This window comes from Pseudochaenichthys georgianus, chromosome 18 (genome assembly GCF_902827115.2).
Source record: "Pseudochaenichthys georgianus chromosome 18, fPseGeo1.2, whole genome shotgun sequence".
In the NCBI taxonomy this organism is placed as follows: Eukaryota; Metazoa; Chordata; class Actinopteri; order Perciformes; family Channichthyidae; genus Pseudochaenichthys; species Pseudochaenichthys georgianus.
Genome location: NC_047520.1, coordinates 9,656,004 through 9,674,896, shown reverse-complemented (window position 1 = coordinate 9,674,896; position 18,893 = coordinate 9,656,004). Strand labels below are relative to the sequence as shown.

General features: G+C 44.1%; 1 protein-coding gene across 3 annotated transcripts in view; it reads right to left on the bottom strand.

Moving 5' to 3' along the window:
- The window catches only part of svep1 (sushi, von Willebrand factor type A, EGF and pentraxin domain containing 1), a 78,817-nt gene that overhangs the window by 21,628 nt on the left and 38,296 nt on the right, over window positions 1–18,893 (bottom strand). For 2 of the 3 annotated variants that reach the window (XM_034105544.2, XM_034105546.2), the window contains exons 4-17: window positions 14,926–15,084; window positions 13,489–13,668; window positions 11,006–11,185; window positions 9,274–9,468; window positions 6,586–6,704; window positions 6,316–6,445; window positions 5,176–5,283; window positions 2,144–2,275; window positions 1,613–1,804; window positions 1,340–1,461; window positions 1,158–1,263; window positions 857–1,060; window positions 506–739; window positions 246–407 (exon numbers count right to left, since the gene is read on the bottom strand). In XM_034105544.2, the coding sequence (XP_033961435.1) occupies window positions 246–407; window positions 506–739; window positions 857–1,060; window positions 1,158–1,263; window positions 1,340–1,461; window positions 1,613–1,804; window positions 2,144–2,275; window positions 5,176–5,283; window positions 6,316–6,445; window positions 6,586–6,704; window positions 9,274–9,468; window positions 11,006–11,185; window positions 13,489–13,668; window positions 14,926–15,084 (2,223 nt within the window). Of the gene's footprint in view, window positions 1–245; window positions 408–505; window positions 740–856; window positions 1,061–1,157; window positions 1,264–1,339; window positions 1,462–1,612; window positions 1,805–2,143; window positions 2,276–5,175; window positions 5,284–6,315; window positions 6,446–6,585; window positions 6,705–9,273; window positions 9,469–11,005; window positions 11,186–13,488; window positions 13,669–14,925; window positions 15,085–18,893 lie in introns of those variants that run through there. The other variant, XM_071206570.1, reaches the window with a different exon arrangement.

Here is an 18,893-nt window from a genome sequence, read left to right as displayed (position 1 = left end):
GCAAGATAAACTTAGTAAATAGTAAAAAAGAAATAAAAAAAGAAAATAAAGCACCATTTGTGACTAATTTGTAACTTCTTTATCCTGCATGTGGTGCCAAAGGAGCATGATAGTTGCCCCACAGGACGCATTGATCCGTGTGAAGCGATTCTAACTGTTTTAGGCATATTCAAATGAAACATGTTCTGTGAGTTATTTGCAAATGCAGTGTTGACTGGCGTTCGGACAGTGTGTCAGCATCTTACCCTTGCACTCGCCGACGCTGCGGGAGTGCAGGTAGGCGGTGGAGGTTCCCTCGGGGCAGGACTTACACTCCAGCTGCCCCTCCTGGTCCTGGTAGGAGCCCAGCCAGCAGCTCTCACACTCGTGGTACTCCAGAGAGAAGTATGTTCCCACCGGACATTGGACTGGAGAAGCACACGGAATAAGAGATCAAATGCAACACTACTCTAGAAATATTAGACTTTCTTTAAATCCCATGAATTGTGGTGTTTTCTTTACTCACCGCACATCCTGCCTTTGAGCACGGAGCCCGGCCTGCAGAACAGGGAGGGTTTCCTGCTCTCCAGAGATTTGGGATCAGCCACGATCATCTCAGAGGAAACGTGGAAACTGGACAGCGGCTGCCTGGCCAGCGTTCGCTTCAGGCGATTGGTCAGTTGCTCCAGGGTCCGCAGGAGTCTCTTCTGATTGGCCACCTCTATTGAGTCGTTCCTCGACAGGGGCAGAGGGATGCTTGCTGGGAGAATGGACAGAGTTTAAAGAACAACTCATAGTATTGACTATAAAAAACACAGATATCAAATGAAAATAAAACACTGCAAAAGTCAACAAACACATATAACGTTTCATTTACCTGTGATGTTGAAAAAGATCTGGATCTTCTGGTCCCGGGTGGGTCCTCTGATCTTCCGGTGCCTCTTGGTGCGCTGGTGGGGCTGCATGCTGCTGTCCTGCTGCGGCTTGGCGAGGTGCCGGCTGCCCGTGGCAAAGCCCGAATCAAAGTAGGCGTAATCCTGGGCGCCTTGAGGACCCCAGCTGTTGCTCCAACCCCCTGGTGCTGATGAATAAAGCACGGATATAGAAGAAGGATGAGCTAAAATGATGCTTCCAATAAAATATGAGGGTAAGGGTTTATTTTTTGCATGACATCGTACTTATAGAGAATCCGTTCTCGTAGTCGTAGTTGTACTCGAGACAGTGACCCTGGGACAACACCTCCAGCTTGCATGTGACGTCACCGCTGCTACAAATATTGGGAAGCTTTGGAGAAGAAAACATCATGTGTTTGAGAGATGATTCAAAGTAGATGGACGTGTGTGTGTGAATATTTCCTCACCATGCCTCCCAGTTTGCTCTTGAACTCCCCAGCGAAGGACTTGATCAGGTCCACATCGTCACAGCGAGACGCTTTGAACAGCATCTCAAAGGGTTTGACTCCATTGTTTGCTATGCGGTTCACTGGGGAAGACAGAAAGGGAATTGAACAGCACCGTCACATGTGCACATACAGGTATTTATATAAGTGCACTCATTACGCAGCGGTGCAGCATCGGCAGTAGGTCACCTGATATTCAAACAGGAAGTCACAGAATACTTGTGCTGTGCTTACATGAGCAGTCGGGTCTGTCTGCAGAGTAGGGCGGCTCCCACACACCGTTGTAGGCGCAGAGGTAGCTGTGCACTGCATCCTGGGTAAAGCTGAAGCCCTCTTTACACTGGAGAGTACAGTTAACACCCTCCTCTTGCTCAGAGCAGATGAACTCTCCATTCACTGGGACGTACGGCTGGTCACAGGTCGTCCCTGGCACACACAATTCCAAACTTAAGTTATAATGTGCACAATAGTTTGTATAACCAGCCCTTTAAATGCCGTTTTAGGGACAGTGCCTTTGATGAAAGTATCATTTTCATTATATGACATGCACTACTGCCTAGTCTAAGGTTTTGATATGTATAGGTTTACAATTGTTTAATTCTCATGAAACTATGTATTCTTCTTTTTTTACAAATGCTTGAAAAATGTGCAATAAAACAAAACCGAATATACAGCAGAGGAAACAAGTAAATGGAGAGAATAGAGTTGAAACAAAGTGAATAGAAATAGGAATGAGGCCAACAATATGGCCCTTCAGCTCTGCACCTCGCACAGTCGCAGTGATGTTGCACGTGCGGCTGTTTCCCGCTGCATCAGTCGCCGTGTACTGGACCAGAGTCTCTCCTACTGGGAACTCAGAGCCTGGAGTGTGGCTGCTGGACACAGTGAGCCGACCCCCTGAGACACACACACACACGCGCGCGCACACACACACACACACACACACACACACACACACACACACACACACACACACACACACACACACACACACACACACACACACACACACACACACACACACACACACACACACACACACACACACACACACACACACACACACACACACACACACACACACACACACACACACACACACACACACACACACACACACACACACACACACACACACACACACACACACACACACACACACACACACACACACACCAAAATGTAAGATGCACGATCTCAGAGACTACACAAAATCATTATTAATATTTATTAAACTGTTGCTCGAGCTGGCCTGCGGAGGGCAGTCTTGTTCTTGCTCCCTTTTCCAGGACTAAATGAGTCACTCTCAGTAAACCACAGAAGAAAAGTAAAACAATGATATATTATTGACACGGTGTCTGGGCATCGCACGGCTGCAGAAAAACCCAGCTCCTGGGACTGTAGTTGGAAATTTGCTATAGTCTGGCTGGCTTGAGAAAAACCCTGAATGTGAAGAGATTGATGGATCGATCCTTGGGAGAAGCAGCGGTGATGAGAGGAGTGTGTGTGTGTGTGTGTGTGTGTGTGTGTGTGTGTGTGTGTGTGTGTGTGTGTGTGTGTGCGTATGTGCGTGTGAGAGAGAGAAACGCAGACAAGACTTAAAGAAAGAAGGTGGGAAAACTGAGCGATTGACCTTTTCTTTCCCTCCAACTCCATTAAGGGTGGCGGAGTCTTTTCGGACAGGGCTGACACACGTCTGGCCACGTCTGGTGTCTCCCCTTATATATAGCCTGTGTGTGTGTGTGTGTGTGTGTGTGTGTGTGTGTGTGTGTGTGTGTGTGTGTGTGTGTGTGTGTGTGTGTGTGTACATGCGTTTATGTGTGTGTCTACCAATTCACAACTATATATAGCGCTGGCATCAGGGTGTGGGCCTGGAAAAACAAAACACTGACGTCGAAGCAGTGCTGGGCTGACGTTGTGCGACCGCAGCAGCCTGTTATTACAGTGTGTGTGTGTGTGGGTGTGTGTGTGTGTGTGTGTGTGTGTGTGTGTGTGTGTGTGTGTGTGTGTGTGTGTGTGTGTGTGTGTGTGTGTTTGATGGGGTGCACCTCTGCAGACAGGTGGGGAGTGAGAAGTTAGGGGCTTGTAGTTGTGTTTGTGTTACATGCCTGCTGTCCTTTCAGTACACACACAAACACATATGGAGTATTTGTGTTGTGTTGTGTGTGTGTGTGTGTGTGTGTGTGTGTGTGTGTGTGTGTGTGTGTGTGTGTGTGGTGTGGTGTGGTGTGGTGTGTGTTGTGTGTGTGGTGTGTGTGTGTGTGTGTGTGTGTGTGTGTGTGTGTGTGTGTGTGTGTGTGTGTGTGTGTGTGTGGTGTGTGTGTGTGTGTGTGCTGTGTGTGGTGTGGTGTGTGTGTGTGTTGTGTGTGTGTGGTGTGTGTGTCTGTGTTGTGTGTGTGTGTGTGTGTGTGTGTGTGTGTGTGTTGTGTGTGTGTGTGTGTGTGTGTGTCTGTGTGTGTTGTGTGTGTGTGGTGTGTGTGTGTGTGTGTGTGTGTGTGTGTGTGTCTGTGTGTGTGTTGTGTGTGTGTGGTGTGTGTGTGTATATGGAGCCAGAGCACGTGAATTACACGGGCCTGTCTGTGGGCTGGAGCCAAGGAGAAGTCTGGCTAGCTGTCTGTCACCACTGAGGCTGCTTGGGTGCAGCGAGAGTGCCAGGAGAAAGTCAGCCAGCTCTACGATATGGAGTGTATTTATCAAAGTGGCCTTGATGCAGTTCTTTATGGGATCCAGCTCAAATGCTCAGCAGCACAGAGTGAGCTCAGCAGGCTGAACAGAGAGACTGATGGGTTGTGTATTAAATCCCCATGACAACCAGTAACCGAATTGCCCTTGAACAAAAAAAAGAGCACCAGTTCAAGGGAAGTGATTGCAATGTGCTCCAGATTGAAACAGCTGCAATATAATCAATCACTAAAAAGACAACAGACAAAGCTTTGTTAGAGTTGGTAGGCAAATATCTACATGTACACAACATGTGCAAACACAGGAAGTAATTGTTGAGATAATTGTATTGTTTGTATTGATTTACTTCCCTTTTTTGAGACGAATGGGTATCATTTGACGACACTGCATTTATCCAACTTCAGTCATTACCAGACACTTCATTAAATATATTGCATACCGTCAGTTTCCACTTCTTTAGCATTAAATAAATGACACGTGCTTTAATAGTGTTCTTTCACCCAAGGTTTATTGAAAGCGGGACTTCTAGTTGTAATAAATTGCTGTATTACTGTTTACAAGATGAATACTACTGGCCAAACCTCCACTGGTTATGAATGGGGAACTAAAGAAATGTTTTCTCTGCTGGAGTGTCCACGTTGGCTTATATGGCGACGAGTACCTGTATCTGTTATTGATTGCAGTCACTCTGATAAAGGAAAAACACGTTAATAATATAAGTATACCGTTGACAGCGGGAAAAATGGGTGGAAAGAGTACAAATTCTCAGAAAAGAGCAAAAACACCTGCCTCTGTCTGCTGAGTCCATCTGTCTGAACCTTAACGACATTAACAGCCGCCGTGCAAACGGCATCTGTCCACTCTCTCCATCTCTCTTTTCAAAACAGATGCACAAATGATGCCTTCGTGCACACAGTAACAATCCATCCTCACACTATTAGACCATCCGTCTGGTGTCTCTCGGCATCGATCGCACACACGCACATGAAGCCTTTTTCCAGTCGCCCTAACGGAAGAGATCCTGTTTAACCATCGCCAGTGGAGAGGGAGAGGGTGGAGCGGAGGAGCGAAAGAATAAGCCTTCTCCGGCGCGGGCGTCTGAGAACCAGACATACCTGAGTTGTCGGAAAACTGCGGCACCTCCCAAACGACCGCCGTCTCCGTGTCTGTGGCCTGGACGGTGGGCGGGGACCTGCACCTGTCAATCACCGGAGGCTCCGTATCTACAGAGATATATACGAGGTTGTTAACGACCAGATGGAGAACTCACAATAAAACAGCACACTTGTGAACACATCGATAGCAGCCAGTCGCCAACAGCAAACTGTTTCAGCACATAAACACACCATCGCTCTGGGATGGATTACCGTGGCTTTAGAGCGCTACGCTGGGATTTGACTTGTTTTGATGCAGCACACATGTCTCCAATAGAAAAACGACAACGTTCCCCCCACCATAATAACATGAAAACGTTCACGCTACCATGCTTGAGGTTTCCCCCCTGACTGCTGTGATTAGCGAGCGGTTGACACGGTGCGCCCCTGCTTTTCACCCCCCGGGGAAACCCTGTTTACACTTGTTGGAGGTGCATGGACTCCCTTGCTGCTGCGTGTGAATTAAATCACAGTTTTTCAATTAATTGCAGAGAAAAGCTGAAACTGGTTTGAACTTCACAACGTTTTCAGCTTCATTTGTGTGATTTTATGTTAAAAGTAAAATATGTAAACAGATATTCACACAGCAGCTGATTGAAGTGCTCTTACATGTGACACAGTCCTGTTATGTTCCACTCACCATTTAGCCATTAACACCCTGGTGGCTAACACACACTCTCGTCTTCGGAAATACAGTCGTTTTTGCCCATTTCTGATTTGTTAAAATTGTGACGCTTAAGAAATGTGTGCGTTTAAAGTATAATGTGTAGTTAACAGTGGTACAAGATGAACAACCTTCATTTGACTTGTGCTTGAACTCTTAAATTATAATTTGTCAGAAGGGCCACGGACAGAATACATGTTTTATCAGCCATCTAAAACATATCATTTACAAAGAAGCTCAGCTGTGTGTACCTAAGCCGGCAGGGAGACAAAAACAGTCGATTGAGCGCCAACACGCTGATGTCACGGTTATTGAGGAGACGCCTCGATTGACGAGATGTTTTGATGACTTTAAAGACAGAGTGTGTGGACTTTTCATGGGAGAATAGCATCTTTTAAGTTGTTCTGATGCCATGCATTGGTTGGGGAGAAACTCACCGATGACAGTGGCGGTGAAGGAGCAGTTGGCCTGGTTCCCCGAGCGGTCGGTCCCAATGTAGGTGATGGTTTCCCTTCCAATGGGGAGCAGCTGAGGAGGGGTGTACACCGGCTTCACCTGGACCACCACCTGAAGGAGGGAGAGGGAGTCAGACAAATAGAAAACAGACTCAAAACAGTGAGTTAACTCAGAGGTGTAGTTTAAGCAAACTAAAGAAATGTACTCCGTGCCTACAGGTACAAAATTAAAGAAATGCTTCTAAATCCTACCTCTTCTTTAGAGTTGTCGGTAGCAGTCGGGATGTCCCACTTAACGATGGCGGTGCCGCGCCGCTCATCCGTCCCTGCGACAATGTTCTCGGGGCACTGGATCGCTGGGGGCTCAGTGTCTGAAGAGACATGGGGGGGGGAAGAGGAAGGAGAGAACGGGATGAGGGACGGGACACACGGCAAATGCTTGATCTGATTTAGGGGAATTCAATTCAATACAGTGAGATTAAAATACTGCAGATGTTGACCTCATCACGCCCTGTACACACTGACCGCAGCCTGGTGCTCGTTATCACTGAGGAAGTAATTGTGTGATGTCATCTGAGCTCTTTAATTACAAGACGTCTAACACTCATTCCTGCTCTTTGCTGAATCAGAGGGAGAGTGCACCGCTGTCATTGTTCCAACCTCTGATTTGACATTAATACTGCTGGCGGCTGTAACCGGCCCTTATCTCTCTGCATCCATTAGCTCAACATCAGCCACGATGGCAAAGAGCAGAGGTTAATGGGGACCTGAGTGAAAGGATGAGACACATGCTTTACGTCATTGTCAAAACATTGGGCTCACGGCAAAGGAAGCTCCCTCTTGGACACATCAAAGTGGGAGTCTTTCAAAGTCACACTTTGTTTTGGGAAGATACACCAATAAGAATCTATAAATGGCAATTAAGTTGCTGTTCAAGGGACATACACCTATACTGTAGGTAAAACGTGCTCCAACCAACATGTTCAATAGCTCTGGTCCTAAAAAGCAAAAAGAGGTTAAAGGCAATAACTCGTCCTTAGGTTTTTATGGAAAATCTGAGCAACTTTTACCGTATGAATGAAATCTGATTGTGTCACACCCGCTTTAGTGTTGTTAATAGTTGCCTGTGCTATTTTCTGCCTATCATCTTTTAAGTTATTCAAAATTGTAATCTTCTTAAGCTACTGCTAGGCACATGACCCCTCTTGTCTTCAGGAGGGGCCTCGGTGGACGGGTCGTTCTCTATGCTGGAGCATTGATTGTGAGAAAAAGGCCCGATAGTCTCCACCTGTTTGGCTCGTGGTAACCAACCAGCCATCATGACCCACCGTGGGCCGCATACAGCATGTTGTGGACGCAGTTCAAGTGAAGTGAGTGGAGTCTTCATGGGTTGGCAGTGGTGACGCCTGTAGCGTTTGGTAACAGAGCTGCTTCCATCTGGCCCTGATGACCCATCCACTTAGGCATCCGTCTGCTAAACACTAACACACTTAGCTGCGATCGGCTCCTTTCATGTTCATAACAAGGGAGGAATATTTCACTCAGGGTGTCATCATCATGAAGTGAGAGGAGAAGGGAGCCAGGAGTTTACAATCTTATCTCATGTGCATTTTTCTTTTAATATCTCCCTTCCCATGGCCTTCCTTCAGCTCCTTTGTGCCCGAGAGGATCAGAACAACTCATCTCTTCTCTGCCACCCCATTATGAAACACCTACCGATGACTCATCCTCCCCTCTCTCCCGCCCTAACTCTCCATCCGCTCTCATCTTTATGACACCCCTTCCCCTCCTTAACGACAGCAGGTCCTTCATTAGCAGACTTTCTCCTCGAGGAAACGAGGGGATTGAGGACATTTCGAGTGGAGGCAGGCAGAGGCGCACCACCTGTTCCACCTGCAAAGCATCTGGAGGGCTGCAGTCCATTATAATGATCTCAAGGCCGGTGGAGAGGTGGAGAAACGAGAGCTCGGACCGGGTATGGTTTGTGTTAGTTACGCGAGGCTCGCTTCAAAGCGGGGTTAGCCCCAGTCTCTCCATTCACGAAGCAGAGGAAAATGCAGAGAATGGGTGGAAAATGGAAAGATTTCTCCGTCCAAGTTTCCTGCTGTTTTCTTTTATCATCTTCCTCCACATATTCTGTATCTTTAATTTTGCTCTTTTAACAAGCCCTCTCTTTCTGCCTTCAAGTCATTCTAACGGTGTATAATTAGTGTCAGTTAGATATAATGAACTCGCAATTATATAAGGAGGGGAACCTAATAAGGCCATCACTACCAAGCATTTCTCCTTACATTTAGAGTGACTCACAGTTAAGCTAAGCTAATTGTTAGAAAAATCTCACTCTACACTGGCTTGAGTTTCAATATCAGGATACATGTATTTGTTATTCTTGCAAGAATGGAAGTAGTCATCACATACAGCAATGGTACAACTAGTTCCTGAACAGTGTCCTTCACAAGCGAGCGTGTTTCACAGTCATATACTTGGATCTGTTATCACGTGCACTTCTGTATCCTTGAAAGAGCACATGCAGTATTTTCCCAACACTAATCACCGATTAGCAAATATCCCAAAATGTTGAACTATTACTCTTAATCTACCCTATCCTTATTAAACGAGACCAATTGGTGAGAACAGCCTAGCCTAAACTCCATTATCCAGCCTCTGCCTACCCAGGTCTTGACCTTTGACCCCAACTTATTTCACACCGCTGGTTAAAACACACACACACACACACACACACACACACACACACACACACACACACACACACACACACCACACACACACACACACACACACACACACACACACACACACACACACACACACACACACACACACACACACACACACACACACACACACACACACACACACACACACACACACACACACACACACACACACACACACACACACACACACACACACCGTTACCTGTACAGGCGGCTTTATGGACGTTAGCGGTCCAGTTCCCGGAGCTCAAGCACGCCGCCTTCCTGTTCCCCTGGAGACTGTAACCCGGACGACAGGTGAGCAGGCAGGCGAAGCCGGGCAACACCGTCCTCTTCCCGCAGGCGGGCGGCGACACCAGGACATTCTTTAGGGTCACGATGAGGGGGCAACGCACCTCTGGGGAGAGAGGGGGAGACACCAAGAGATGATGGAATTTGTTTTGTCCCTGAGAGAAAGAAAAACTGGATTCCACGTCATCAATGTTTCTTTTTAAAGTTTTCAGAACGGAGCTGAAATGGCATTTTTGGTGGGTTACCATAATCAGTGAATCAAATATATCGAGTATTAAAAGATACTTCCCAAGAAAGTGAGAACAGAACATGCAAACAAAACCTCTTCCAGGATCACAACCGTGTTTCCTGTGTTCCTACCCGCATGTGATTAAGATCTTACTTTCAGCTGGCTCCAATATAAATGCCAACAATAAAGTTATTTTCAGGGGCTGTCTATCAAAAACTGGCATCAAAACAACAAACATTTGGTCGGAAGTGAACCAAAGAAAGACCAAACCACAGGACTCCTACTGGAGGCTTATTGTGCATGTTTGTGACGCTGGCCAGTGTGGCTTTCACTTGATGAAGGATAGATCCGATTCTCCTGTTTCATTGGCGCTAGCTGTAGGAGCTACTGTATGAAGGGGAAACTCACTGAGAGGGAGATTCAACATGGGAGATTTCAATCAGATGAACAAAATATCTCTCTCAGGGCAGCTGGTTGCCTTTACACGACAGCGCAAACAAAAACATTTCGCTACATCAAAGAGGTAATGAGAAGCAAACCGTGACTCAAATAGATTATGGGTAGAGAGATGGAGGTTATCGATAAACAGAGATTTTCTGAGTTTTGAAATAGAGCAGCTCGCTGGTTTGTTGGAAGTGAGTCAGTATGGTGGCCGGAGGTTTGTGGCCAAACACACTTGTTTGTGTGTTGTTGTGCCTGACCTGGGGCATGAGTGTGGGCAACTATTTTAACTTAACTATCAGTTGTGAAGTGTGTGGGTAAGCTTGTGTTCATGTGTATAAGCAGTGATTGGAGTTGCACTATGAGAAAGCAGATGTATCTTTCCCTGGTGATGTAGTTGGCTCTATAGATCCATTTAACCACTGTGTGTGTGTGTTGTGTGTGTGTGTGTGTGTGTGTGTGTGTGTGTGTGTGTGTGTGTGTGTGTGTGTGTGTGTGTGTGTGTGTGTGTGTGTGTGTGTGTGTGTGTGTGTGATTGTATGTTCTCATGTGTGTTTACATGTGTGTGTAAAACCGTGTTTTTGTAGTACATGGAAATACCCATATCCTGTGTTATTTTAAAGTCACTTATTTGGTAAATCATCTGTTTTTTCAGCAGCAGAAGCTGAAGATAATATGAGTTTACAGCTTTATTAAAAAGATGTACTGCTGTAGATATCTTGTGTGTGTTCGAGTAAACGCAGTGCTACACCATTCATCATATAATGCAAATGATATAAACAAGTAAAAACTATAATCCAATAAAGCATTTGTACAAAGACAAATATACAAACACATAAATGACCACATTTCGAATTTCTTTTACGTTGGCAAATGTCAGACAGACATGTGTTTAAGGTGGAGAAGACAATGTAAACAACACGTATATCTGGGTGTTATACTGCTACTGAGGTGTGGGGGGATGAAGGCTTACCCACACACCGAGGTTGGGGTCCGCTCCACTGGGAGTTGGCCTGGCAGGTGAGTCTGGCCTCGCCCTCCAGACGGTAGCCCCGCTCACAGCCCAGCTGACACTCCGCCCTGCGCGTGGAGCCGCCATCGGTGCACCTCAGGGAGCCGTGCTGGGGCTGCGCGAGGGCCGGGCAGGAGCGCACTGCAGGGAGAAACAATTCATATAAGAGTATCATCCCGGGAAAGAAACGTGTATTGTTAGTTTACAGTTTTGACAGTTGTTTTTGTGAGTTTTTCCTTGTCCGATGTGAGGGTCATATTCATATTCTGTATAAACTGTAAAGCCCCCAGAGACAAATGTAAAATGTGTGATATTGGGTTATATCAATTTGATTGATTGATTGATATCTTACTAGATTCAAATCATTTTATGTTAATTTGTTTTTAAACAGTTTTGAACCTCCTTGTATTGATTACAGAAGTATTTGCTCTTCTATACAGAGAAATAGAACCTATTTCTTTTCAAAATAAAAAGATTACAATAAGAGTTTGTTTTAAAATTATAGAAGGTGAGGCAAGTTATCCAAAAGCACTAAATGGGGATAACACATGTTGTTAAATTAACAGTTATGGTTTGTTTTTAACCAATTTAAAGTCTGTTAAATATGTCACTTCCTTAAGACTACTAAAACAAACAAATCATACTGCATATAATCTGCAAACGCTTGTCAAGATAAATATGAGGTGTAGCTTCTAAACACAGGTACTGTATATACTGTAAATCACGAGAGGATGAGCAGGCAGTAAATCAGCTGCAGGAATGTACAGCACAATTATCATCATCGTCTCCAACCTGGGACCTATCATTTAACCCAGAAGTCCTTATGAAATAACAGAAAAAGCCCTCGTGTGCGCCTGTTCTGAGTTATGTTGAGGTCTAGAGAAAGGGTGTGTAGTGTGTTATTTCTCATCACCAGCCATAGACAGACAGGCGGGTTCAGAGGAGACCCCCTCCCTCAGGGCTCTACTAGCTGGGAGGTCCAACAGTTTGTGGCGAAGACGAGACTCGGTGTAACACATACAAGCAGACATATGCACACACACTCAGAAAAATATATACCCAAAAGCCACCAGTATAAATCTTCCACACACACCCTTGAATATTCAGTGTCTTGGTATTTCTATGAGTCACGCTTTTGCCGTTGTTCTGTTAATACTGCAATACTGCAATTTTCCTCATTCATCTCTTGACCTCTTCAACTCCCTTTTTTCCTTTCTTGAACTCTTAAGCACTCTTGTTTCCTGGTGTAAAACCGTCCGTCTGTCCTTTCCTTATATCCTTTCTTACCTACACCATAATGGGTTTTATTACCAAGTAGGAGGTTTGCTCCATGAACTCTCTTTTCCCCTTTCTGACTGAACCCTCCTTACTGTACCTTTTCCTCTCAATATCTGGCCTGGCAGAGCAGAAGTCTCCCAGTAAGTGTTGATACCTTGCTCAGTCTAAACACATAATATGATCTCAATTCACGGAATAATAACTTTGCGCCACACACAGACTCCTGCTCACTTGGAACGAGTCACTACAGCTCATATGCTTCATCTAGATTTCTCCATGTAATGCTATATACATGTTTATGAATATTTGCAGACATCACAAGGCAGGGGAAGGTTCTCAGGGCGTAGATGGACTTTGCACGTTAATCAGAAATCATGCGAGACGTGTGGTGTTGAGGAAGCATTTATTTTGTGTATTTACTGCGAAGGCCAAGAGCATCATGTTGGATATATGATACTGTATGCATTACGTAAGTAAATACATCGTTTTCAACACTATATAATCACATGCAATTTGAGTCATTTATACATTTTGGAGATATTTGGCTATAATTGCAGCTGGAACAGAGGATAGCGTTCTGCTCTATCAAAATGTTCACAGCCATCCACTTTTTGTGATCTTTTAATTCCTTCTCTTACAGCTTATTTTCTTCATAAACTTGCTTGGCAATAAACCTGATTCTGATGACCTTGCATTTAAAACACATCAGCAACACAAGGTCACGATTTTATTAATCAGTTTATCTTTTTTTAAACTATTTTCCAAGAAAAAAACACCAAAACATCTCTGGTTCATGCGTCTTGGATTGAATATTGATATATATAAAATATATATTTACATTATAACAGATTAAATATGTCTGTGTTTTGGACCAACAAACAACTTTCAGAAATTGTGATGGGTATTTATTTTGATATTTTCTGTGATTTTATACAGTGAGACAATAATCTGTTAATAGCTAATATTTGGTAGATTAATCACTAATTTAATGAATTGTCAGAGAGCTATTGGAAACTAATAACAGGCCGTGTGAATAGGTCTTAAATGATTTAACTCCCATTTTTCAGTGGCAGCTTGTGATGACATCAGAGAGACCTCATAGTTTCAAAGAAAGACACCACACGTGGAGGAAAGAAACCATGCATCAGGTGTTTCCTCCTCCTCACCTCTGCAGCTGGGGGGGGTCCCTGACCAGGAGCCGTCCGCCTGGCACAGTCTGATGCCGGTCCCCTGGAGGTCAAACTCCGGCTGGCAGCGCACACCGCAGGCCGCATCGAAGTGGTTGTTGCACACATTCTGGATGAAGAAGCCATTTTCCGGAGGAGACAGCGCCGGACAGTACACCACTGGGAGAGGAAGAGGTAAGAGAAGAAAGACGAATATCGAAGATAAAACAAGACGAAGTGTAAAAGCAAACAGACACACGATGCCGGTGGGAATTGCTGACACAGTGGAGAGTTAATGTTCCTGACCAAAAGGCTAACTGAGCGTGAAAGCGATTACACGTTGTCAAACATCACCTCCCAAATCGACACAGAGGGACGGAAAGAAAGCACAATGAGTCCGTGAGGCTGATGATTAATGATGATCGTTGTGCTGTGTGGAAATCACTGGCTCACTCTTCAAGGAATTGGGGGAGCCAATACAATTACTAGAAGCAGATTGATATTACAAAACACTGATACTGACCGCATACTTCTGTGGAATAATGTGTTTCTGTTCCAGTTGATTCATCTTCATGTATCACTACATGTTCTCTGTGCTTATTGGCCAAAAGGATCCCATATTTCTGTCTTAAAGCAAGTTTGTTCACATGTTAAAACGCTTATCATTAAAAACATGACTGTACGATTGCACAGCGGTCTGTTGCCTGGATTGACTTGTTTGATTGACATTTTGGGTGAGAGGAAGAGTCTAGTATGCACTTGGAAGACGTTTATTTTTTTATATTACTCATTGGAATATTGTCTGAAAATATGATAAATAATTTCTCTGTTTACTTTGACTTCTTGAAATCACAGATTGGCTTCCCTTGAGCGTAGATAACTGAGGAAAGTTCTACTAAATAAGTGACCGTAGGGAAATGTCTCGGAGGAAACGGAGTTGTTTAACAATATCACATTTCTTCTCCCTAACGACGCACATATTTCAACTCCTTTCTGGAGAAAAGGCATCTTTAAATGGTCGAATAAGATCTAATCTACTCCACTGAACAACACGTGTTCAAGTGTAATAAATAATAGGAAGTAATGTGATCTGTTTCTTTTGAATTATTATTTCATGCCATTTAATTAAAAGAAATATACAAATCCCCTCTCAGGAAATGTATACATTTGAATCAATGTGCTTTTCCTCCAAAACTCTTTGTATAAGGTTTCAAAATAAATGAAATATATCTGATAGTGCACTAAACAGATCAGTTACGATATTGAATTTAGGTTTATTTAGGTCTTAGTGTGTGCATATGTTAACTGATTGTATATATATACATATTTCCATACATGTTTTTGTATTCGGGATTGTGCGAAACGGTATTTGGATCTCTCTGTCTGTACACACAAACTGAAAGATTGACAATAAAGTTGACTTTGAGTTCCTCTCACCCTGGCAGGTCATGCCGATTGGCTGATAGCCCGGCTTGCAGACGCAGTCGCTGAGGGAGGTGCTGCCGGGCCTGGAGGTCTGCTGCGAGTCGGGGCACGAGAGGCAGCTGCTCAGGCCCCCTGGGGTGCCCTCTGGTTTATAGGTGCCTGGTGGACATGCTGGAGGGAGGAGAGGAGAAGGAGAAATGGTTAGGAACCAATCCGGATGTAAACATTGGATGTTAGCTATAAATGAACATTTGCAAGAGGGGCATTCAGGGGCTACCAATCGGAGGGTCAGATCCCAAGCCCCTGCAATAATCTATCAAAATGTCCTTTGGCAAAACACCTGACCCCAATCTGCTCCTGTAGGCATGTCTGAAGTACGGACGTGTATGTGAGTATACTTTGTATAAAAGCTGCAGCAAAATGACCAAATGTTAAAGCAAGAAGAGCTAACAAAGCATTCTGACGAACATTTGAAAAACAATGAAAACAGCTTTACAGATTTATTAGGAGACTTTGATCGAATGTATGTCTGGACGTGTAGTGGTGGAAAATGTGGTGAGAATTACAGAATGATCTCACTGGCGAGGTCAAAAAGACAAATTCATCTCAGCATCTTAATTAGTCCAGGCAGGGGATGGTCGTGTTGCTCTGGAGACGATTTACTAGGATGCAACAATCAAAGAAAGCTTTATGAGCATCTCTCAAGCTCTGTGGGCACACATGGGCTACATTAGGAAACCCTTTTGATCACCTGCACACACACACACACACACACACACACACACACACACACACACACACACACACACACACACACACACACACACACACACACACACACACACACACACACACACACACACACACACACACACACACACACACACACACACACACACACACACACACACACACACACACACACACACACACACACACACACACACACACACACACAATAGAGTGTGTTTCCTATTAGCATCACCTGAGTCCCGTTGGAGGGCATGCTGTAAAGATGAAGCAGCGGAGGTCAAAAGAAGGTCCTCCAACATTCTTTCATTCTCCATCCATCAACTTCATCTCGCTCGCGGTGCAGGAGTGAAAATGAAGGATTGAATGCGTCACATGGTCTTATCGGGGGTTTAAAGGTTACTTTCACATGGGATTCCTTATAAATGACGGATTAACTGGTTAAACCTTTTGATAAGTGATTTACTTTAGTGACGTAAATAGCGTCTAATTCTGATGTCCTGTGATCTCAGCTACTTTGAATTAGCTCCGAAACTCAGATTATGATTATTTCTAATAAGATATTGCCAGGGACAACGGGCCTTACCAGCCATTACGCGGGTGTTTTCACCCCAGCAATTTGTGGTGCTGGTACTTCCCATAATTCACAGCGATTATTCCTGCAGGGAAAAGCTTTATCGGTTTCTCCACAACGACTTTCTTCTGTGGTGTTTACGCTTTTCAAACAAACAAATCCTTGAAGATTGCAGTCATTATTTCACATCTGATTCACCCCGACTGCTTTTGCACCACGCCGTACCGTTGACTCATGTTCATGTGGATGTCACACGGTAATTAGGACTGCCCGTTGTGGTTTCCACGAGCCAACACATGTATTTAATGTTCAAACGTGATCAAGTGTTGAATAATCACTGACATTTTAGCTCAATAAACTCCAGTTCTGCTGAAGGCGAAGAGAGAGAGTTATCTTCAGGAACAATCTTCTGCTTAAATGCATTGAGTCACAGAAGCTAGTAGAACAGAGGCTAGACAGGAAGTGACATCATGACTTGGTCTTGCTGTCTACTTTATAATTTGACTACATTGGTTTACTGAACTAATTACTGCTAAACCGTAGACTGACAGAATTACACGTATTAAATAGTATTACACAATTCATTTGTGAACAGATTGCAGCGGCATTACATCACACCGTATTCAAGCAAATCCAAATGTTGTTAGTGTTCATTGGAAAAACAAACCGACAGTATTTAGTAGCGCAGTTTCCAAATCAAAACAGGCTGCTTTCAGACAGCTGCTTGAGACCGTTTCATTGGGTGTTGTGCAATTTAAATGAGAAAAATCATAAACTTTCTCAACCCACACCCACACACTTCATTTAAGCACTGACACAATAACATTTTAAAATATGAATACAACTTTTATCCACATGGGATATCTTTAATGCTATTTCAGGACATCAAAAGTGAACATTTCACATTATATCAGTGTCTTTTTTGGCATCAGTTCAACAGTCTACAGTCCAGGCCGAAGTAAACTGCTGAATTACAAGCCTGTCTGTGCAGTAGGTGCAACAGAGAATCCACAGTAATACTAATAGTCTTAACAAGTCATTTAGTCGCCGCAAAGCCAGAGGCCAGGTGTGAATTTCCACTGCTGAGCTAACGCCAGCCCCCCCCCCCCTTCCTCAACAACAGGTCAGCCAGGAGATGTTAACAAACTGTAAAGCAGGGTCTCGCTACTGGCACTAAAACGTACCCAGTAACCCACATCAAACACACACAGAAACACATGTATACCTGTGTGTGTGTGTGTGTGTGTGTGTGTGTGTGTGTGTGTGTGTGTGTGTGTGTGTGTGTGTGTGTGTGTGTGTGTGTGTGTGTGTGTGTGTGTGTGTGTGTGTGATATAACAAATCCATCTGACGCAACTACTCCATCCTGTGTCCTTTAACTCGGAGGAGGGATGTCACATAAGACGCCTGAAGAGCAGCTAAAAGTGTCCGTTCTGCTCCAGTTTTACAGGAAGCCTAGTTATTTTTAATGTGAATCGTAACTCACCCGCAGCGCAACAGTGGAAATACTGTATTGAAAATATATAACATTTCAAATCCTGGCAGTTTGAAATGTACACAGACAGACAACTGGTCACACACAGAGTTCAGAAAGAGCCTTCTGGCTATAACGATTGGAACGAAGGATGGACAGGAAATGAGAAAGGAAGGAACAGCCATCGATATAAAATAAAACGGAAAAACTGGAAGGTGAATGCGGACAAACCCGTGGGGATTTCCTTTCAAATGTATCGTTGCTCCGTGGAGCCAAACTTCAGACCCCAAACTGGAACTAATGGTGTTTGGACCCCGCAGCCGTCTGGTCCATGGACATACTGCCTATGGCTGTGGAGTCAACTCTGCTGCACGGCACCTTTCATTTGGAGAGGAAGTGGACCGTCAGCGGGCCAGATGACCGTAAAACAGAAAGAGCCTGCTGTGTCTGGGCTGCTTGGTAACATATGGAGAAGCAGCCGGTCAAAGGGAACTACTGTGTGTGATGAGGTTAGGAGAGGAAAGAGCCAGCCTCGGTGATAATTAAGCTATTTATTTAAAAGTTAAAGCAATATTTGAGAGACTGTGACTAATAATGTAGGTAAATAGTTTATCATAACATCGCTGGCTTTCATACTTTCCGATTTTTCTAATGTTTTGAAAATGCCGTTTTGAAACTGAACCTAACTTTTTAAGAAAATATGGGAGATTAGATAAACTGATTTTTTTTTATAATCCATTACTGATTTTCCAATGAGGCATATCTGTGTCTTTATCTGTAAAAAAGCAACTGACTTCATAATACATCCATGGTATGCTAGTAGCGGCTAGCCTGTAGCTACTAGCCTGAAACAGACTATGATGACTAGGATATCACACAAATCATTTGTAGACCTAAATGTTGGTGACTTTCTTCTACTTTCTACACAAGGTCTTTCACATAATGCAGAAGTACTCCAAAACATGTAAAGCTTAAAAATATTACCCAGACAGCAATAATTCCAAACTTTATTTTGAATCAAAGGACTTAAACTCATTAAAGTGTCAACTATGTAAGCTGTCACAACATTTCCAACATAATTAATATGCAAATATATTCTTATGATTAAATAAGGACTGAAAAACCAAGACAGGCCAGTTCATCTGTGAAAGTCCTTTCTCCTAATACGAAGTAAGTCATTTCAA